The 24,084-nt window shown below is 42.7% G+C and overlaps 1 protein-coding gene across 1 annotated transcript in view; it reads left to right on the forward strand.

Moving 5' to 3' along the window:
* Positions 1–16,674, forward strand: part of NiPp1 (nuclear inhibitor of protein phosphatase 1) — a 191,103-nt gene extending 174,429 nt beyond the window's left edge. The window contains exon 7 of the mRNA XM_071675812.1: positions 15,721–16,674. Coding sequence (XP_071531913.1) covers positions 15,721–15,864 — 144 coding nt within the window. The 3' untranslated portion in view covers positions 15,865–16,674. The remainder of the gene's footprint in view (positions 1–15,720) is intronic.
* The last annotated feature ends 7,410 nt before the right edge of the window (positions 16,675–24,084 follow it).

The following is a 24,084-nucleotide window of genomic DNA, read 5'->3' on the forward strand; positions in this document are numbered from 1 at the left end:
GCTGTCATGTGTGATGCACCGAAACCAAAGTTCCCTTTCCACATCCAGGCCCCACAAAACTCCATGGTTTACCCCAGATTCTTCACATGCCCTGGTTCAATCCATTGTGTGTGTGTGTATATGAATGGATGGGTAATTTTTCTTCTGCTTCCTGGTGCTACCTTGCTGACGCGGGAAACACTGAGTAAGTATAATGATAATGATATAATGGTATTTTTTTTTTATACGCATCTGCCATTTCCTGCATTAGCGAGGTAGCGCTAAGAACAGAGGACTGAGCCTTAGAAAATCCTCACTTGGCACCCCTTCTCTGTTCCCTCTTTTGGAAAAGTGTAAACTCTGTGGGAGGATTTCCAGCCCCCACCTCCCTCCCCTTTTAGTTGCATTGTACGACACGCAGGGAATACATGGGAAGTAGTATTCTTTCTCCCCTATCCCTAGGGATAATGAGAATAATTATTTATTTTTTATTTTTATTTTGCTTTGTCGCTGTCCCCTGCGTTTGCGAGGTAGCGCAAGGAAACAGACGAAAGAAATGGCCCAAACCACCCCCATACACATGTATATACATACACGTCCACACACGCAAATATACATAACTATACATCTCAATGTACACATATATATACACACACAGACATATACATATATACACGTGTACATAATTCATACTGTCTGCCTTTATTTATTCCCATCGCCACCTCACCACACATGGAATAACATCCCCATCCCCCCTCATGTGTGTGAGGTAGCGCTAGGAAAAGACAACAAAGGCCCCATTCGTTCACACTCAGTCTCTAGCTGTCATGTAATAATATCTGAAACCACAGCTCCCTTTCCACGTCCAGGCCCCACAGAACTTTCCATGGTTTACCCCAGATGCTTCACATGCCTTGATTCAATCCATTGACAGCACATCGACCCCGGTATACCACATCGATCCAATTCACTCTATTCCTTGCCTGCCTTTCACCCTCCTGCATGTTCAGGCCCCGATCACTCAAAATCTTTTTCACTTCATCTTTCCACCTCCAATTTGGTCTCCCACTTCTCCTCGTTCCCTCCACCTCCGACTCATATATCCTCTTGGTCAATCTTTCCTCACTCATTCTCTCCATGTGACCAAACCATTTCAAAACACCCTCTTCTGCTCTCTCAACCACGCTCTTTTTATTTCCACACATCTCTCTTACCCTTACATTACTTACTCAATCAAACCACCTCACACCACATATTGTTCTCAAACATCTCATTTCCAGCACATCCACCCTCCTGCGCACAACTCTATCCATAGCCCACGCCTCGCAACCATACAACATTGTTGGAACCACTATTCCTCCAAACATACCCATTCTTGCTTTCTGAGATAATGTTCTCGACTTCCACACATTCTTCAAGGCTCCCAGGATTTTCGCCCCCCCCACCCTATGATTCACTTCCACTTCCATGGTTCCATCCGCTGCCAGATCCACTCCCAGATATCTAAAACACTTTATTATTATTATGATAATAATAAAAATATGTATTTATTATACTTAATTGCTGTTTCCTGCATCAGCAAGGTAGCGCAAGGAAACAGACGAAGAACAACCCAACCACTCATATGCACATATATATATATATATATACATAAACGCCTATACACGCACATATACATACATATATATTTCAGCGTATGCATACACAGACATATACTTGTACACACATGTACATATTCATACTTGCTGCCTTCATCCATTCCTGTCACCACCCTGCCACACAGAAAATAGCATCCCCCCACCCACCACCAGTGAGGTAGTGCCAGGAAAAGACAAAAAGGCCACATTCGTCCTCACTCAGTATCTAGCTGCCATGTGTAATGCACCAAAACCACAGCTCCCTTTCCACACCCAGGCCCCACATACTTCTTTCAATGGTTTACCCCAGACGTTTCACGTGCCCTGTTTCAATCCATTGACAACACATCGACCCCGGTATACCACATTGCTCCAGTTCACTCTATTCCTTCCATGCCTTTCACTGTATTGTATGTTCAGGCCCTGATCAATCAAAATCTTTTTCACTCCATCCTTCCACCTCCAATTTGGTCACCCACTTCTCCTTCCCTCCACCTCTGATACATGTATACACTTTGTCAATCTTTCCTCACTCATTCTCTCCATGTGTTCAAACCATTTCAATACACCCTCTTCTACTCTCAAATACTCTTTTTATTACCACACATCTTTCTTACCCTTTCATTGCTTACTCTATCAAACCACCTCACACCACATATTGTCCTCAAACATTACATTTTCATCACATCCACCCTCCTCCGCACAACCCTATCTATAGCCCATGCCTCGCAACCATGTAACATTGTTGGAACCACTGTTCCTTCAAACATACTCATTTTTGCTGTCCGAGATAACATTTTCGCCTTCCACACATTCTTCATTGCTCCCAGAAACCTGTGACTCACTTCCTCTTCCATGGTTCCATATGCTGCTAAGTTCTCTTCCAGATATCTAAAACACTTCACTTACTCCACTTTTTCTCCATTCAAACTTACCTCCCAATTAACTTGCCCCTCAACCCTACTGAACCTATTAAACTCGCTCTTATTCACGTTTATTCTCAACTTTCTCCTTTCATGCTCTTTTCCAAACTCAGTCACCAACCTCTGCAGTTTCTCACCTGAATCAGCCACCAGCACTCTATCATCAACGAACAACAAATGACTTACTTCCCAAGCCCTCTCATCCTCAATAGACTTCATACTTGCCCCTTTCTCCAAAACTCTGGCATTCACTTCCCTGACCACCCAGTCCATAAACAAATCAAACAACCATGGAGACATCACGCCCCACTGCCACAAACCGACATTCTCTAGGAACCAATCACTTTCCTCTTTTCCTACTCATTCACATGCCTTACATCCTTGGTAAAAACTTTTCACTGCTTCTAGGAACTTACCTTCTACACGATATACTCTTAAAACCTTCTTCAAAACATTTCTATCAACCCTATCATATGCCTCCTCCAGATCCATAAATTCTACATACAAATCTATCTGTTTCTCTTAGTATTTCCCACATACATTCTTCAAAGCAAACACCTGATCCACACATCCTTTACCATTTCTGAAACCACACTGCTCTTCCTCAATCTGATGCTCTGTACATGCCTTTACCCTCTCAATCAATACCTTCCCATATAATTTCCCAGGAATACTCAACAAACTTATGCCTATGTAATTTGAACACTCGCCCTTATCCCCTTTGCCTTTGTACAGTGGCACTGTGCATACATTCCTTCAATCCTCAGGCACTTCTTTATGATCCATACATTCGTTGAATATCCTTACCAACCAATCAGCAACACAGTCTTTGCCTTTTTTAATAAATTCCACTGCAATACCATTCAAACCCACTGCCTTGATGTCTTTCATCTTTCACAAAGCTTTCACTACCTCTTTTCTGTTTACCAAATCATTCTCCCTGACCCTCTCACTTCACACACCACCCTGACCAAAACACCCTATATCTGCCACTCTGTCACCAAACACATTCAACAGACCTTCAAAATACTCACTCTGTCTCTTTCTCACTTCATCACTACTTATTATTACATCCCCATTTGCCCCCTTTACTGATGTTTCCATCTGTTCTCTTGTCTCACACGTTATTTACCTTCTTCCAAAACATCTTTTTATTCTCCCTAAAATTTAATGATACTCTCATCTTTTTCACCTCTTTCACCTTTGTCTTGACTACTTGCCGCTTTCTTTTATACATCTCCCTGTCATTTGCACTACTTCCCTGAAAAGATCGTCCTAACGACTCTTATCTCTTTCACTGACAACCTTACTTCTTCATCCCACACTCACTACCCTTTCTAATTTGCCCGTCTCCCACATTTCTCATGTCATATGCATCTTTTGCTCAAGCTATCACTGCTTCTCTATATACATCCCATTCTTCCCCCACTCCCTCACATCATTTGCTCTCACCTTTTGCCATTCTACACTTAATCTTTCCTGGTACTTCCTCACACAAGTCTCCTTTTCAAGCTCATGTACTCTCACCACTCTCTTCTCCCCAACATTTTCTCTTCTGAAAACCTTTACAAATCTTCACCTTTGCCTCCACAAGATAGTGATCAGACATCCCCTCTCAGAATATTTATATCCAAAAGTGTCTCTTTTGCATGCCTATAAATTAATACATAATCCAGTAACACTCTTTGACCATCTCTCCTATTCACATATGTATACTTATGTATATCTCTTTTTAAACCAGGTACCTTCCTCTTTCATAGGGCTCACCTTTAGTATCCAGGACAAAGAAGCCATAACAGTCCTCTTATTACTTTATAAATCTCCTGCTGGGATATGCAGACAATAGGGCTTACAAAATTTTGATTTGCAACCATTGCCAATAGTACAGTAAGAAAATAAACAAACACAAAACACTTTAGCCTAACTGCTCAAGTAGGACATTTGCATACATTAAGAAAGATAACTCGAAACAGAAACACTTCATCCTAACTGCTCACATGAGACATTCACTTGGCTCAGTACTACCACCATGTACGTATCAAAGCACTGCCTGGATTTTCTCCCAACACAGTACCTTTCAGGCACCACTTGGCACACACCACCCACAATTTGATTACCATATGTGACTACCTGTGTCTCGTTACTTTATCCAACCACATTCCCATATGGAGTTGTAACACCAAGCACTTAGCTGCACCAGCGGTGGTAGTCTTGCTGTTCCGCCAAGAATGGATACTGTTTTTCTGCAAACACCTGGCACTGCATACATTCACCATACACCAATCCCCAGCTCTTCCGTACCATCTTAGGGTTGATAATTACTGTAGAATATAGCACTGGCCAGTGGTTTCTCTCAGAAACTCTTGCAAACCCAGTAGGGTCCCGCCCTTGCGACCGCAAAATGACCATTCCATCCTTCCTGAGGCATCAACTGGTGGCCCTGTGGCTAGCCACTGAACCTCCAGCCAGCATGCTAAATTCAGATCCTCACACCCATCACCTTAAACTTTGTGTATGTCCCCACGTGCACATCCCTCATGGACTACGCACCTATAGTCTTCCTTCTCTCCCTGCTCAGCAGTCCTTTAAGAATGCCAAAGTCAGGTCGTCTCTTTTGCTTCCCTCTCATCTGTTCCCTGTATTTTTTTCACTTGGCTCCCCTTTCTTCAGTGTTTCCTGTCATGACTCCTTGCGCTCTAACTTTGTCTCTGTCACTTCCCCTTCTGGTTCCTCCTTGGCAGGTGCCAGCCGATCCAAGCCAGATCTCCGCAACACTTCAGCCACATCCAGCATTTCTACCTCTTCCTCCCCTTGGCCTTACCTTTCACGTCCCAACCCTTCTTGTTCATATTGACCTTTTAGCCCAGTGCTGTCACCCTGCCACAATGGAAGCAAGTTGCTGTGGTGCAGTACCTTCTCATGGCCTTCCAGTCTCCCCTTATATGCCCCGCTGATCTCATCCAACATCTCCATGACTACCCAAACCTCTGCTACAAACCTAGGGTGTATCTTATCCCAACACTGAATGGTTCCTAAGCAGTACCTGTTGCCCCACTTGCAAAGGCTCTGCTCTACCCTGCTCCTACTTTTTTTTCTGATTCATCTTATTATATTGCTGCATGTTCCCTGTAGCAGCTTTCCAAGCAGCCTGCTGTTTCTTCTGGAGCTCCCTTTTTACCTGTCCAAGAATAAATGAGGCTCCACTCTAAACACCATATAGTGGAGTGAAAACCCTGTCATAACATGTGGAGTACAGTTGTAAATAGCTGTCAGACTGGACAGGTACCTTGACCACTGCTCCTTCTGTTTCCTCCCCAAGGTAGCCAACATCCCATGCAAAGTCCAGTTGAAGCATTTGCAAACACCATTCCCTTGTGGGTGATATGGAGTCATTCGAGATTTCTTAACCTGATAGTACTTGCAAAGCTACTTCACCAGCTGCCCTCAAAGTTCCAACCCTGATCACTATGGATCCTCTCTGTGCAACTGAACCTATTAAGTACCTATTCTACCAATGTCCTTGCCACTGTACATGCCTTCTGATTTTTGGTTGGGAAAGCCAAGGCAAATTTGCTAAACACTTCAGTCACTTCTAACACACCTCCTTCCCATCTCTAGCCAGTTCTTTTTTTTTCTTTTTTTTTTTGCTTTGTCGCTGTCTCCCACGTTTGCGAGGTAGCGCAAGGAAGCAGACAAAAGAAATGGCCCAAACCACCCCCATACACATGTATATACATACGTCCACACACGCAAATATACATACCTACACAGCTTTCCATGGTTTACCCCAGACGCTTCACATTCCCTGATTCAATCCACTGACAGCACGTCAACCCCGGTATACCACATCGATCCAATTCACTCTATTCCTTGACCTCCTTTCACCCTCTTGCATGTTCAGGCCCCGATCACACAAAATCTTTTTCACTCCATCTTTCCACATCCAATTTGGTCTCCCACTTCTCCTCGTTCCCTCCACCTCCGACACATATATCCTCTTGGTCAATCTTTCCTCACTCATTCTCTCCATGTGCCCAAACCATTTCAAAACACCCTCTTCTGCTCTCTCAACCACGCTCTTTTTATTTCCACACATCTCTCTTACCCTTACGTTACTTACTCGATCAAACCACCTCACACCACACATTGTCCTCAAACATCTCATTTCCAGCACATCCATCCTCCTGCGCACAACTCTATCCATAGCCCATGCCTCGCAACCATACAACATTGTTGGAACCACTATTCCTTCAAACATACCCATTTTTGCTTTCCGAGATAATGTTCTCGACTTCCACACATTCTTCAAGGCTCCCAGGATTTTCGCCCCCTCCCCCACCCTATGGTCCACTTCCGCTTCCATGGTTCCATCCGCTGCCAGATCCACTCCCAGATATCTAAAACACTTTACTTCCTCCAGTTTTTCTCCATTCAAACTTACCTCCCAATTGACTTGACCCTCCACCCTACTGTACCTAATAACCTTGCTCTTATTCACATTTACTCTTAACTTTCTTCTTTCACACACTTTACCAAACTCAGTCACCAGCTTCTGCAGTTTCTCACATGAATCAGCCACCAGCGCTGTATCATCAGCGAACAACAACTGACTCACTTCCCAAGCTCTCTCATCCCCAACAGACTTCATACTTGCCCCTCTTTCCAAAACTCTTGCATTCACCTCCCTAACAACCCCATCCATAAACAAATTAAACAACCATGGAGACATCACACACCCGTGCCGCAAACCTACATTCACTGAGAACCAATCACTTTCCTCTCTTCCTACACGTACACATGCCTTACATCCTCGATAAAAACTTTTCACTGCTTCTAACAACTTGCCTCCCACACCATATATTCTTAATACCTTCCACAGAGCATCTCTATCAACTCTATCATATGCCTTCTCCAGATCCATAAATGCTACATACAAATCCATTTGCTTTTCTAAGTATTTCTCACATACATTCTTCAAAGCAAACACCTGATCCACACATCCTCTACCACTTCTGAAACCACACTGCTCTTCCCCAATCTGATGCTCTGTACATGCCTTCACCCTCTCAATCAATACCCTCCCATATAATTTACCAGGAATACTCAACAAACTTATACCTCTGTAATTTGAGCACTCACTCTTATCCCCTTTGCCTTTGTTCAATGGCACTATGCACGCATTCCGCCAATCCTCAGGCACCTCACCATGAGTCATACATATATTAAATAACCTTACCAACCAGTCAATAATACAGTCACCCCCTTTTTTAATAAATTCCACTGCAATACCATCCAAACCTGCTGTCTTGCCAGTTCTAGCACTGTGAAATCTGCAACCAACGCTTTCCAAGGCCTCCCAGCTTACACCGTCCCCAGCCTAGTCTTTTCCATGGGACCCTTCTCTTTTGCCATTGCACACGTCTTACATCTAGCCACATTATTTTTAATGAACTCATGCAATCCCAGCCATGCAAACCTCTTTGTCACCAGTGCTGTGGTCCTAGCAACCCCCTAGTGGCCCTATTCATCACAGGCCCCTTGTAGCACCTTCTTTCTTTGATCCGCTGGCAACACCACTCTGCATGTCCTTCATTCATTATGCATTCCTCACCAGTAAAAGACCCTGTCCCTCATGATCAGCCATTGTCTCACCCTCCACAGCAGTTTAAATTTATCTATCTGCAGCAGCTCTTTTATTTCCTGATTATGTAGCTTCCCAGTCATTTGCATCCAAAGCTTACCCAGTACTGGACAAAACTTCTGTGCATCCTTCATCTCATCCATGCCCACTCTGCCCCACACCTTTTTGTTCTACCACTTCCAGGATGTTCTCCCATATCTCTCCCAACTCTTCTCCTTCTCATGTTTCCAGTTTGTGTGTCCTCCAGGGCAACCCGTCAGTGTTGGCATTTATCTTGCCCGGCTGATGCTTAACTTCAAAGGTGAACTGGTTCAAATGTCCAAACCCCCAGCTTGGCTATGCACAAGTGTGCCAATGGATTATTATCCATCAGCACTACAAACTGTCCTCTTGCCATATAATTTTTGAACTGCTCTGTCACTGCCCACTCTAAGGCCAACAGTTCCAACTTCCTGGAGGTGTAGTTGCTCATATTCCATTCTGACTTCCTTAACCCTTTGCTTGTAAAAGCTGTTGGATACAACTTCCCATCATGTTCCTTTGACAGAACTGGCCTTAATCCCTTGAAACTAGCATCTGCCTCCGCATAGTCTGCATTCTTTAACACTGGTGCACAGGTCAACTTTTCCTTTAACTGTGCAAAAAGCTCACTCCAGTACTTGGTAACATCTGCCTTTGAATCTCCACTCATTAGAGCATGCAGTGGTGCAGCCACCTTAGTAAACCCCTCAATAAATCTGTAGAAGGAGCAAAGTGCTACAGATGCCCTAACTTCCTTCACTCTGCATGGAGTGGGCAACTGGACTGCCTAAATTTTTTCGGGGTACATGCTAATTCCTTTCTTTGATATGACAAAGCCCAGATATTTAACTTGTGGCATCAGAATATGATGTTTAGAGGATTTCAGTTTTAGTCCATGCTCTACTCAAGAGCTCAGACTCTATCTTTAGTCTGTCCAAGGGCTCCCCCACATTCTTCAAGAACATGAACAAATCAAGGTACATTAACAGGGTGACAAAATTGTGATCACTTTAGACACATTCCGTGAACCATTGAAAGGTGGTTGGGCTATTGATCACTCCCATGGGACAGTGCACATACTGGTAGTGCCCAAAGGGTGTCACAAAAGCAGTCTTTCATGATCTTCAGCCTAAATCCTAATTTGGTGGCACCCATTAGCCAAATCAAAGGAGGAAAAGTACTGTGCCCCAGTCAAGGCATCATCCACTTTGTCTTGGATTTGTGGCAGTGGGAAGGCATACTTCACAATTATCTTATTTAACTTCCTGTGATCAACGCAGAGCCTTAGTAAGCCATCCTTTTTTCTCACTGGTACAACTGGAGCTGCTTATGAACTCACACTGTCCTCAGTCACTTCTTTTTCCAGTAGCCCTTTTATATCTGAGCCTTCACCTCCATCATACATTTGGGAGGAACATTTTAGTAAGGCTGCCAGATGGGCACATCACTTGTTAAGTGTATCTTGTGCTCCATCCCAGTAGCACACCTGTTCATCCTCTACAAACACCTTCTTATATTGGTGCAACAGTTTATCTAGTTCTTCCATCTTCACTGAATCAAGTTGGTCCTTGGCCACATGCACTCCCAACCGTCGCCGGCACTGCAGAGACTCCTCAGCGGACATTGTCAGTGCGGCATTGTGACTGCTCACTGTCCTCCCGGTGACTTCTCAGCCATATGACACATTTGCTGCCTTCCTCTAGGACCTAAATTGTATCTGTCTTACCCATGTTGGCCACAGCCACCCAGCCTTCCCCTCTCACTCCCCTGGTATACCATGGTATAACTAGGAAAGACACAAATACCCTCTGGCACCCAATATCTATCTATTACTTGTAATGGTTCCAACATGACACTTTCACTATCCACTTCTTGTAAACTCTGCACAAACACTTGCAGCACCCTCCTTGTTCCTTCTGGAATCACCAAATCTTGCCCTTGCTGCACAATATCCCACCCTAATGGTTGCTGCCTCACCCTCAGCCTGGCATCTACGGTGAGAACACATCTACCCCACTTCTCACACAACTCTGGCTGCCAGCTTCTCACAGAGCTTCACCAACCCTGCACCAACTCTAACAGCGTGCTCATACTTAACAGTACTGATGACTGAGTTCCTTGAACTACGCCCCTTGTCCCAGCTGCCTGCTTCACAAACAAGCCACAATTCCTAATCACTGTCCCCTTTACTTCCAAGTCCACCTGCACATATCCCAAGCAAGGAATTTCCATTCCATTTGCATCTGTAATCTGAAAATCCATTCCCCATACTACCACCTGCTTGGGTAAAAGATACCGGGTATGCCACTCCTCCATCACAAAGCAAACCTATGCTCCTGAATCAGCCATTGCTTCCACTTGAACCCCGTTTACAGCCACCATAATCTTTTTTTTTTCCAAACAACTGAACCATATTTTTCTTCTCATCGTCTACTTCCTCAGCACCCATCATCACACTCCTCATGCTCCGAATTGATGTTGGGCCTGGTGTAGACCTTGAGGACCAACCTTTCAACCCTTCTTCCTCAAGGCTGCTCATTTCCCGACTTCTGCATCCACTCCTTAAATGTGGCACACTGAATGACGTTGCTGACCACACAGAGAACATGGGGCCGAACAGGAGGCACTTCATACAACCCATTCTAGCTACTTCCATCCTCTCAGTTCAGCTTCCTCTTTGCAAATCTGTTCTACCTCATCCACTTTGTCTTCTGCCCATCCAACCAGCTCTTGCCACTGCACCTTTGGATGATCATCACACCACTTCTGTAATTTAATCTACAGACCCATATTTCAGTAACCACCTCTTTTCTTCCTCCCTTTTGCTCCTCACTTTCTGCATTTTTTCTTGGTCTCCAGCAACGAATCAGCAAATGCCCACACACCTTCATGTGGCTGTTGAAGACAGTTGTGTAGTTGTCTCTCCAAATCTACATAAGTTCTGGCTAGAGGCAACCTCCAGACACTGTAGTTCTTTACTTTAGTAAGTGCGGGCCCTTCCAAAAATCCCCTTAGATATGTCACAGCCTCCCATCCGTGCATCCCCCTTGTTTTATGTTCTCCTTAGCATCTTTCACCCCTCATATAACTCACTGGCCCTCCTCAGCCTGCCAGAAAATTTTACAAGTGTAGGGACTGGCTGAGACCACACTATGTCTTAGGCTGCTTGCTATCCCCTCCCTGACACAAGTTAACTACAGCCTCTGCTAACTGCCTATTAGTTCTGAGGAGTTGTTCCACAGTCTCCTCTGTTACAGCTACCTCTTGATTCTCCACTCTCTTTACTTTGTCTCCACTTCCTTCTTGATCCTCCCACTTTGGTAGGAACCCAAAAACATCCATGGCTCTGCTGCCAACTGGACCCAAGCAGGAGTTTCTACTTACAATACCCAAAAAGGCATCATCAACCATGCTCTGCTACCAATTCTGCAATGAGCTTGGCTTAAGCTACCCTCTTTCTTAGGGCTCACCATTAGCGCTCAATACAGAGGAACCACTACAGTACTCTTATTGCTGCATGAATCTCCTGCTGGGGTGTACAAACAGAGTGTAGGGTTTACAAAACTTTAATTTTACAACCATTGCCAATACTTCAGTAAGAATATTATCTCCAAACACAAAACACTTTAGCCTAACTGTTCACTCAAGACATTTACCTACCGTAAGAAAAATTACTCCAAACAGACGCTTTTCCCTAAAATTGCTCTCATAAGACATTTTCATACAGTACATGGGTCAGTATTACCATGTACTATCAAAGCACTGCCTGGATTTTCTCCCAACGCAGCACATCTCAGGCCTTTCTCCATTCGGTGCACACCACCATACGAAACTACCCAAGTCTTGTTACTTGGTCCACTCAGGGCACAAGGCATGCTACCACCTTCCCATACAGAGTTGTAACACCATGCACTTAGCTGGACCAGTGGCAGTTGACCTGCCATCCCACCAAAGAAGGGTTCTGTTTTTCTGCAACCACCTGGTGCCACAGACCTTCACCATACACCAATCTCCAGCCCTTTTCCATACCACTGGGCACCCGCGGAGATTGATAATTGCTATGAAATATAGTGCTGGCCAGTCAAATTGGAAGGGTGATGTGGTTGGTTGGCCAAACGCCCTTCTGCCATGCCAGTTTAGTTGCCCAAAGTGTCCTCCCCAGGTGGCTTCTTTGAGAAACTTCAGCAAAGCCGGCAGAGTCCTACCCTCATGACCACAACAAGGAGTATTGTCCCTCACAGCTACCTGTGTCAAAATGACTGTTCCATCCTTCCCAGGGCATTAGCTGGTGCCCTTGCAGTTAGCCACTAAGCCTCCAGCCAGCATATTAAATTCATATCCTCACAAAATCTTGATTTTTTAATGTTAGGTGAGACAGCATGGGTAACTGAACCCTTAATCAAGGAAATATCATTAATGCTATGTTCAGGGCCTGAATGTACAGGAGGGTTAGAGGCATGCAAGAAATAGAGTGAATTGGAGCGATGTGGTATACCTGGGTCAATGTGCTGTCAATGGACTGAACCAGGGCTTGCAAAGCATCTGGGGCAAACCATGGAAAGGTCTGTGGGGCCTGGATGTGGATAGGGATTTGTGATTTCGGTGGAATACACATGACAGCTAGAGACTGAGTGTGAACAAATATGGCCTTCTTAGTCTGTTTTTCCTGGTGCTACCTCACTGAATTAGGGGGTAATGATGCTGTTTCCTGTGGGGGTGAGGTAGCAACAGGAATGGGTGAAGGCAAGCAAGTATATATGTGTATGTCTGTGTATGTGTATGTATATGTTGATATGTATATTGCTTGTAAGGGCATCTCTGTATATATATGCGTATATGAGTGGATGGGCCATTCTTTGTCTGTTTCCTGGCGCTGCCTTACCGATGTGGGAAGTAGCAGTTAAGTATGGTAAAAAAGATAAAATATATGTTTTCTCCTGCCATTTCATGCATCAGTGAGGTAGCGTCAAGAACAGATTGCTGAGACAGAGGAAAAATATCCTCACTTGGACCCCTTCTCTGTTTCTTCTTTAGGAAAAGTAAAACAGGAGGGAGGATTTCCAGGCCCCCGCTCCTACCTCTTTTCGTCACCTTCCAGAACATGCAGGGAATATGTGGGTTGTATTCTTTCTACCCTATTCCCATGGAAAAGTAATCTTGCACTTTATGACTGATTACAGGCAGTGGTTGTTATACTGTATGAAGATAAAGAGATTAAAGATGAATGTAAAAATTAGAGGAATGTCTTTCTAGCACAAAAGTAAGAGGAATTTCTCTCTGGCAAAGTTGTTAAGGTAAATTATAAGGCTAATTTGATCATGGTATAAGGACTAGTAATCTCGTATAGGTGAAGAGGGTGGATGTGGGAAGGGAAATTGGGTTGTAGATGAACTTCTTTAATTAGACTGGTAGTGGAGAAAGTTCTTGAAAACAAAGAAAGTTAATACAGTACTATTAGGTAGAGACTTCCTGTGTTGTTCATGGAAAACTTGACTATGTAGGTAGTAGTCGGTAGGCAGCCAACGACCAGGGAGGTGTATTACCAGTCCTTCCCAATTGGGTATCAGTAGGGTTAGTGACATCTGCTCAGTGAGCCAGCACTTTAGTGGTTAAGTTGCACTCCTCTGACATAGGTAGCTTCTTTTCTTTATGCCTCACTAACATGTGGACTACTTGCATTTCTGTCCACAAAAATACAATTTCTCCTTGTGATCTGTAACACTTGACAACTCTTAACTCATGCAGCTCATTCGTTGTAGCTCTAGATTTTCCTGTGGTGAGCACTATTTTCTAGCCCTGCCATTTGGCAAAATGGTAGGAGCAATATAGATAGAAGTAGGAGGTAGGGACATTTAGGCTGGAGCATTAGGTAGACGTAGTAGGCAGGATTATTAGATTGTAGTCATTAGGCACATTTGGTTGGAGCCTCTGCAAACACTGAACTAGACTTGCCTTCTGCCAGTGGCCTGTTAAGGGCGAGGCACTAAAGGTTAAGAAGTGGCACTGGAGTTCATTAGTTAAGGAGGCTCTGTTGTCTTGGCCACCCCTTTAAGAGAGTTCCAGTTGGAACAGGCGTCGGAGAGTAAAAATGGGTATGTTTGAAGAAACAGTGGTTCCAACAATGTTATATGGTTTTGAGGCATGGGCTATAGATGGGGTTGTGTGGAGGAAGGTGGATGTGTTGGAAATGAAATGTTTGAGGACAATATGTGGTGTGAGGTGGTTTGATCAAGTAAGTAATGAAAGGGTAAGAGAGATGTGTGGTAATAAAAAGAGTGTGGTTGAGAGAGCAGAAGAGGGTGTATTTTGGTAATAAAATGAGTGTGGTTGAGAGAGCAGAAGAGGGTGTATTGAAATGGTTTGGTCATGTGAAGAGAATGAGAGGAAAAATTGACAAAGAGGATATATATGTCAGAGGTGGAGGGAAGAAGGAGAAGCAGGAGACCAAACTGGAGGTGGAAAGATGGAGTGAAAAAGATTTTGAGCAATCAGGACCTGAACATACAGAAGGGTGAAAGGCATGGAAGGAATAGAGTGAATTGGAACGATGTGATATAACGGGGTCAACATGCTGTCAGTGGATTGAACCAGGGCATGTGGAGCCTTTGGGGTAAACAATGGAAATGTCTGTTGGGTCTGGATGTGGAAAGGGAGCTGTGGTTTTGGTGCATTACACATGACAGCTAAAGACTGAGTGTGAACGAATGTAGCCTTTTTTGTCTGTTCTTGGCGCTGCTATGCTGGAGGGTGGGGGGATGCTGTTTTGTGTGTGGCAGGATGGCAATAGGAATGGGTGAAGGCTGCAAATATGAATATGTACATGTGTATGTATGTATATGCCTGTGTATGTATATGTATGTATACGTTGAAATGTATATGTATGTATATGTGCATGTGTTGGTGTTTATGTATATACATGTGTATGTGGGTGGGTTGGGCCATTCCTCATCTGTTTCCTTGCGCTACCTCGCTAATGTGGGAGATGGCAGTTAAGTATAATAAGAAAAAAAAGATGGATAGATAGATATGTGGCATTAAGGAGATGGGCTTGATTAGGGCCTCAGTTACCAAACGTTTTAAAAGATCAAGATTAGAGTAATGAAAGAAAATGAAAGTGCTCAAATTCTTTTCAACAGACAATATTTTTAGATTATTTTTAGAAGCGTCATCAACACTGATGTTCGATTAGCAAAGTTCTCTTGGGGGATATAGATTAGATTCAGATGAGTTGGATGGAAACCACAATAATTAGAAATGAAGTTTTATTTACGATACTAAGATTGGAAGGAAAATGAGCATTTCTGGCAAGCATGTTTTAAATAATGTTGAGCAGCAATCAGTTATTGTAGTAGAAAAAAAATCAGAAAAAATATGGCTCTTACATAATTGATATTATAACGATATACTTGTACTAAAGTTTCCAACTGATGTACACAAATTAGTAAAGTTAAATCTGTGAAAATCTTTCATATTTCATTGCCTTTGTTTCTTATATACTTACTTTTCTCTTTTTCTACAGGTTGAACTAACACCTCCAGAACCAGTTGCTCCTGAAGTACCCACTCATCTCCAGGTTTCTGTGGATCCTGATGAGCCTAAGAAGAAGAAATATGCTAAGGAAGCTTGGCCGGGCAAGAAACCTACTCCATCTCTGCTTGTGTAATTTCCAGACCTGCTTTGGTTAAAGAATACAAAATGAACTGAAAGTGACCATACTTTTATAAGATATTTTAATGGTGAGAAAAGTAGAAGCCCCAACATTTCATTGGAGCTTTGATCTTAATACAGTATATATTTGTATTTTTCTAGTGTTTGTTATTACTGCAACTTAAAAGAGTTATTAGCTTTAGCCTAAGTTGAGTGTTGCAGAACTATAGTTTAATGATGAATGATGAATCTGTGGTCATGGTCAAGTTAAAATAGTGATACCCTTCACATGCAGCATCTTAAATGAAGCTGTGGGTATTAGTAGGTCAGTATGGTGTGATTATCTCAGTCATGGAGTATCAGAGTAGAGTATATGTATATCATTTTCATGAATGAATGGTTCATTGTCATTTCATCTCATTAACTTCCATTTGATTACAAGAGTATTGTTATATATAATCTATGCTTCTTTAAGGAGCAAGAGCCCAGATTATTAGTTACTGAATGAATTTATGTTGTTAACCTTATAAAATCTAGATATCCATAATTCAAGTAAAAAATAAGGATATGCCATTAAGCACTACTTACTGTGAATAAATCAGGGCTCAGTTTAATCAATTTGTCCAATGGCTCTGCAGCCCAAGAAGATTTTAAGTAATCATCCTTTGACTGGTTTGGCTACTTCATGAAAAATTATTTTGAAACAGATATAGGAATAACAGGATTCAACATCATTAAAATTAATTTTTCATGAAATTTCCTTAAAGTTTTAGTATAATATAATGTGAACTTAGTATTATGAACTACAAAAAATGATTCAATTGCTTACGGGATTTTTATGCAACCTTTCCTTTCGATATTTCAGGTAAGACAGACATTTACTGGTGGTAGTGGTATAATAGGATGACAAAAGAGGAGTTTGTAGATCCATATCTTAGGAATATGCTGCTATTAGCAAAAGTGGTGGTGCTAACCACATTTCTTTTTAAGATAAGTGCAGGACAGGTATAGAGATTTTCCGGCATGTAAATGAAATTATGATGTTTTTTCTGTACTTGACAGTTGCAGAGACATGTTACTGCCATTTTGCCCTGTTCAGGCTTTGACCAACATCATATTGAAACTGAACTCTCTCTCAGTAAGATGTAATGCCATTCCTAGAAGACTAAGATGCTTTGGAACTCTCTACTTTCTCATGTCTTTCCCAATAACTATGACCTGACACATTTCAAAAGACAGGTCTTTCACATTCTCAAAAATTCATAAATACTTTCCCTTGTTTTTTTTTTCTGTTTCATAATTCTCTCTGTATTTCAATTAAGGCCCAGCCTTGATGTGGACTTTTGTCCATGACTGGAGCCTTCAACATAAGAAATTCAGCCAGTAAACAGACAAGGAAGCTAAACTCAGGTAATGTGTTATTGTAAACATAATCATTGAAAGTCATGTCTGTTTGCATTACTAACAAGTTATCATTTGTGCATCCACATCATAAAATTTAAGGTGCTAGTGCTTTCCAGATCAGATCTACATTTGATCTGCTCGAGTGTTACAACTCAGTTTGTGCGGGTGTACTTTAGAATTTTGGCAGTGATCAATTCACATGTGGGAGATGTTTTGTGTTTTCTTTCATTTATGTGCATTCAAAATGTAAGACAGTATAACTTTTGCACTAGTCATGAGATGTACATTTATTTGTTGTTGTAAAATGAAAAGGAAGCAAAGCAAGATTATCTCATTTTTCTATATCCATCTGAGGCTCTTCTAGGACTCCTTTTACATGTGTCTGTATCATTTAGAACTACTTAGTCTGACCATTGTTTTCCAACCTCAAAATCATTTTATAGATTGCCATTTCCTCGATAACATGGGAAACAGCAATCAACTATGAAGAAAAGGAGAAAGAATGATGAGTGAGTGCAGTAAAACATGATGAATTGATAGTGAAATATATGAATTTGCCCCAGGGGACAAGGGGGGAAGAATATTATTCCCTGCATAATGTAGAGGTGACTAAGAAGAGATTGGAATTGGGGCTGAAAAGAGGAAAGAATCAAGCAAATATCTTTTCCTCACAGACTTACTTTTATTTTCCTTATGCCACTGCAGCAAGGCAGGGAAGAACAAGTATGAAAAAAAAAAGATAATGTGATATGAGTGGGTTGAACCAGGGCATTTATAGGCTGTGGGGGCTTTGTTGAGGCCTGCAGGCTGTGGTTTCTGTACATTATACTTAACAGCTGTAGAGTAGATGTGAGCAAATAATGCCATTGCTCGTTTTTTTCTTTTTCTATCTCAATATGATAGGAGAATTAGTTGTGTGGATGTTGCCAAGATGAGAAGAAGGGAACCCAGATGTTCTGGCTTTGAGTGAAACAAAGCTCAAGGGTAATTGGGAAGAATGGTTTGGGAATGTCTGAGTGATAAAGTCAGGTGTTAGTGTTAGTGTGAGAGGAAGGGGTAAAAATGAAAGTGGATTACGAGAGGTGGGTGATTGTAAGCTCTAATGCACCTGGCCATGAGATGTATTGTGCAGAGAGATGAGTGTTCTGGGAGCGATTGAGTCAGTATGCCATCAGCTTCAGTGCAAGAGACCAGTTGTTAGTGAAGGGTGATTTAAATGTGAAGGTGAGTAATTTGATAGTTGAGGGTATAAGCAGAGGGCAAGGGATATTTAGTAAGGTAAATAGAAATGATGAACAGCTTGTGGAGTTATTTGCTTACAGTGGACTTGTGAATGCCTTGTTTAAAAGGAAGGACATACATAAGTATACGTGGGTGAATAGGAAGATGGTGCAAGGGCGTTATTAGATTATATACTGATTGATAGGCATTCAAAAGAGAAATTTGTCAACTTACACTCTGACTTAGGTAGCTGGCTTTTCTCTCTGCCTCACCCACACATAGACTTATGGCATTCTGTCAACGAACATACAATATACCTAGATCAGAGCTACCTGGATTAGAGGAATACAACTTGACAACCACAGAAGTGCTGGCTCACTACACAGCCATCACTAATCCTCCTGCTACCCATGTGGGTAGTACTGATAATATACCTCACTGGCCATTCGCTGCCTACCAACTAATACCTACCTACCTGTCATTATTATTATTATTATTATTATTATTATTATTATTATGTGACATATGAGGAAAGGACATAAATCTACAAGCTCTTCACCATTTCCATATACAACACTGAACACCCCATGTATACCAATTATTGCCAGAGAGCGTTATTGGATTACGTGTTAATTGACAGACGCGCGAAAGAGAGACTTTTGGATGTTAATGTGCTGAGAGGTGCAACTGGAGGGATGTCTGATCATTATCTTGTGGAGGCTAAGGTGAAGATTTGTATGGGTTTTCAGAAAAGAAGAGTGAATGTTGGGGTGAAGAGGGTGGTGAGAGTAAGTGAGCTTGAGAAGGAGACCTGTGTGAGGAAGTACCAGGAGAGACTGAGTACAGAATGGAAAAAGGTGAGAACAATGGAAGTAAGGGGAGTGGGGGAGGAATGGGATGTATTTAGGGAATCAGTGATGGATTGCACAAAAGATGCTTGTGGCATGAGAAGAGTGGGAGGTGGGTTGATTAGAAAGGGTAGTGAGTGGTGGGATGAAGAAGTAAGAGTATTAGTGAAAGAGAAGAGAGAGGCATTTGGACGATTTTTGCAGGGAAAAAATGCAATTGAGTGGGAGATGTATAAAAGAAAGAGACAGGAGGTCAAGAGAAAGGTGCAAGAGGTGAAAAAAAGGGCAAATGAGAGTTGGGGTGAGAGAGTATCATTAAATTTTAGGGAGAATAAAAAGATGTTCTGGAAGGAGGTAAATGAAGTGCGTAAGACAAGGGAGCAAATGGGAACCTCGGTGAAGGGCGCAAGTGGGGAGGTGATAACAAGTAGTGGTGATGTGAGAAGGAGATGGAGTGAGTATTTTGAAGGTTTGTTGAATGTGTTTGATGATAGAGTGGCAGATATAGGGTGTTTTGGTCGAGGTGGTGTGCAAAGTGAGAGGGTTAGGGAAAATGATTTGGTAAACAGAGAAGAGGTAGTGAAAGCTTTGCGGAAGATGAAAGCCGGCAAGGCAGCAGGTTTGGATGGTATTGCAGTGGAATTTATTAAAAAAGGGGGTGACTGTATTGTTGACTGGTTGGTAAGGTTATTTAATGTATGTATGACTCATGGTGAGGTGCCTGAGGATTGGCGGAATGCGTGCATAGTGCCATTGTACAAAGGCAAAGGGGATAAGAGTGAGTGCTCAAATTACAGAGGTATAAGTTTGTTGAGTATTCCTGGTAAATTATATGGGAGGGTATTGATTGAGAGGGTGAAGGCATGTACAGAGCATCAGATTGGGGAAGAGCAGTGTGGTTTCAGAAGTGGTAGAGGATGTGTGGATCAGGTGTTTGCTGTGAAGAATGTATGTGAGAAATACTTAGAAAAGCAAATGGATTTGTATGTAGCATTGATGGATCTGGAGAAGGCATATGATAGAGCTGATAGAGATGCTCTGTGGAAGGTATTAAGAATATATGGTGTGGGAGGCAAGTTGTTAGAAGCAGTGAAAAGTTTTTATCGAGGATGTAAGGCATGTGTACGTGTAGGAAGAGAGGAAAGTGATTGGTTCTCAGTGAATGTAGGTTTGCGGCAGGGGTGTGTGATGTCTCCATGGTTGTTTAATTTGTTTATGGATGGGGTTGTTAGGGAGGTGAATGCAAGAGTTTTGGAAAGAGGGGCAAGTATGAAGTCTGTTGGGGATGAGAGAGCTTGGGAAGTGAGTCAGTTGTTGTTCGCTGATGATACAGTGCTGGTGGCTGATTCATGTGAGAAACTGCAGAAGCTGGTGACTGAGTTTGGAAAAGTGTGTGGAAGAAGAAAGTTAAGAGTAAATGTGAATAAGAGCAAGGTTATTAGGTACAGTAGGGTTGAGGGTCAAGTCAATTGGGAGGTGAGTTTGAATGGAGAAAAACTGGAGGAAGTGAAGTGTTTTAGATATCTGGGAGTGGATCTGGCAGCGGATGGAACCATGGAAGCGGAAGTGGATCATAGGGTGGGGGAGGGGGCGAAAATCCTGGGGGCCTTGAAGAATGTGTGGAAGTCGAGAACATTATCTCGGAAAGCAAAAATGGGTATGTTTGAAGGAATAGTGGTTCCAACAATGTTGTATGGTTGCGAGGCGTGGGCTATGGATAGAGTTGTGCACAGGAGGATGGATGTGCTGGAAATGAGATGTTTGAGGACAATGTGTGGTGTGAGGTGGTTTGATCGAGTGAGTAATGTAAGGGTAAGAGAGATGTGTGGAAATAAAAAGAGCGTGGTTGAGAGAGCAGAAGAGGGTGTTTTGAAATGGTTTGGGCACATGGAGAGAATGAGTGAGGAAAGATTGACCAAGAGGATATATGTGTCGGAGGTGGAGGGAACAAGGAGAAGAGGGAGACCAAATTGGAGGTGGAAAGATGGAGTGAAAAAGATTTTGTGTGATCGGGGCCTGAACATGCAGGAGGGTGAAAGGAGGGCAAGGAATAGAGTGAATTGGAGCGATGTGGTATACCGGGGTTGACGTGCTGTCAGTGGATTGAAGCAGGGCATGTGAAGCGTCTGGGGTAAACCATGGAAAGCTGTGTAGGTATGTATATTTGCGTGTGTGGACGTATGTATATACATGTGTATGGGGGGGGGTTGGGCCATTTCTTTCGTCTGTTTCCTTGCGCTACCTCGCAAACACGGGAGACAGCGACAAAGTATAATAAATAAAATATAAATAATTATTATTATTATTATTATTATGGAAATGGTGAAGAGCTTGTAGATTTATGTGCTGAAAAAGGACTGGTGATTGGGAATACCTGGTTTAAAAAGCGAGATATACATAAGTATACATATGTAAGTAGGAGAGATGGCCAGAGAATGTTATTGGATTACGAGTTAATTGACAGACGCGCGAAAGAGAGACTTTTGGATGTTAATGTGCTGAGAGGTATAACTGGAGGGATGTCTGATCATTATCTTCTGGAGGCTAAGGTGAAGATTTGTATGGGTTTTCAGAAAAGAAGACTGAATGTTGGGGTGAAGAGGGTGGTGAGAGTAAGTGAGCTTGGGAAGGAGACTTGTATGAGGAAGTACCAGGAGAGACTGAGTACAGAATGGAAAAAGATGAGAACAATGGAAGTAAGGGGAGTGGGGGAGGAATGGGATGTATTTAAGGAATCAGTGATGGATTGCGCAAAAGATGCTTGTGGCATGAGAAGCGTGGGAGGTGGGTTGATTAGAAAGGGTAGTGAGTGGTGGGATGAAGAAGTAAGATTATTAGTGAAAGAGAAGAGAGAGGCATTTGGACGATTTTTGCAGGGAAAAAATGCAAATGAGTGGGAGATGTATAAAAGAAAGAGACAGGAGGTCAAGAGAAAGGTGCAAGAGATGAAAAAGAGGGCAAATGAGAGTTGGGGTGAGAGAGTATCATTAAATTTTAGGGAGAATAAAAAGATGTTCTGGAAGGAGGTAAATAAAGTGTGTAAGACAAGGGAGCAAATGGGAACTTCAGTGAAGGGCGCAAATGAGGAGGTGATAACAAGTAGTGGTGATGTGAGAAGATGGAGTGAGTATTTTGAAGGTTTGTTGAATGTGTTTGATGATAGAGTGGCAGATATAGGGTGTTTTGGTCGAGGTGGTGTGCAAAGTGAGAGGGTTAGGGAAAATGATTTGGTAAACAGAGAAGAGGTAGTAAAAGCTTTGCGGAAGATGAAAGCCGGCAAGGCAGCAGGTTTGGATGGTATTGCAGTGGAATGTATTAAAAAAGGGGGTGACTGTATTGTTGAGTTGTTGGTAAGGTTATTTAATGTATGTATGACTCACGGTGAGGTGCCTGAGGATTGGCGGAATGCGTGCATAGTGCCATTGTACAAAGGCAAAGGGGATAAGAGTGAGTGCTCAAATTACAGAGGTATAAGTTTGTTGAGTATTCCTGGTAAATTATATGGGAGGGTATTGATTGAGAGGGTGAAGGCATGTACAGAGCATCAGATTGGGGAAGAGCAGTGTGGTTTCAGAAGTGGTAGAGGATGTGTGGATCAGGTGTTTGCTTTGAAGAATGTATGTGAGAAATACTTAGAAAAGCAAATGGATTTGTATGTAGCATTTATGGATCTGGAGAAGGCATATGATAGAGCTGATAGAGATGCTCTGTGGAAGGTATTAAGAATATATGGTGTGGGAGGCAAGTTGTTAGATGCAGTGAAAAGTTTTTATCGAGGATGTAAGGCATGTGTACGTGTAGGAAGAGAGGAAAGTGATTGGTTCTCAGTGAATGTAGGTTTGCGGCAGGGGTGTGTGATGTCTCCATGGTTGTTTAATTTGTTTATGGATGGGGTTGTTAGGGAGGTGAATGCAAGAGTTTTGGAAAGAGGGGCAAGTATGAAGTCTGTTGGGGATGAGAGAGCTTGGGACTGGTGGCTGATTCATGTGAGAAACTGCAGAAGCTGGTGACTGAGTTTGGTAAAGTGTGTGAAAGAAGAAAGTTAAGAGTAAATGAGAATAAGAGCAAGGTTATTAGGTACAGTAGGGTTGAGGGTCAAGTCAATTGGGAGGTGAGTTTGAATGGAGAAAAACTGGAGGAAGTGAAGTGTTTTAGATATCTGGGAGTGGATCTGGCAGCAGATGGAAACATGGAAGCGGAAGTGGATCATAGGGTGGGGGAGGGGGCGAAAATTCTGGGAGCCTTGAAGAATGTGTGGAAGTCGAGAACATTATCTCGGAAAGTGGTTCCAACAATGTTGTATGGTTGCAAGGTGTGGGCTATGGATAGAGTTGTGCGCAGGAGGATGGATGTGCTGGAAATGAGATGTTTTAGGACAATGTGTGGTGTGAGGTGGTTTGATCGAGTAAGTAACGTAAGGGTAAGAGAGATGTGTGGAAATAAAAAGAGCGTGGTTGAGAGAGCAGAAGAGGGTGTTTTGAAATGGTTTGGACACATGGAGAGAATGAGTGAGGAAAGATTGACCAAGAGGATATATGTGTCGGAGGTGGAGGGAACAAGGAGAAGAGGGAGACCAAATTGGAGGTGGAAAGATGGAGTGAAAAAGATTTTGTGTGATCGGGGCCTGAACATGCAGGAGGGTGAAAGGAGGGCAAGGAATAGAGTGAATTGGAGCGATGTGGTATACCGGGGTTGACGTGCTGTCAGTGGATTGAATCGGGGCATGTGAAGCGTCTGGGGTAAACCATGGAAAGCTGTGTAGG

The sequence above is a fragment of the Panulirus ornatus genome, chromosome 21, assembly GCF_036320965.1.
Source record: "Panulirus ornatus isolate Po-2019 chromosome 21, ASM3632096v1, whole genome shotgun sequence".
NCBI classification, from domain to species: Eukaryota; Metazoa; Arthropoda; class Malacostraca; order Decapoda; family Palinuridae; genus Panulirus; species Panulirus ornatus.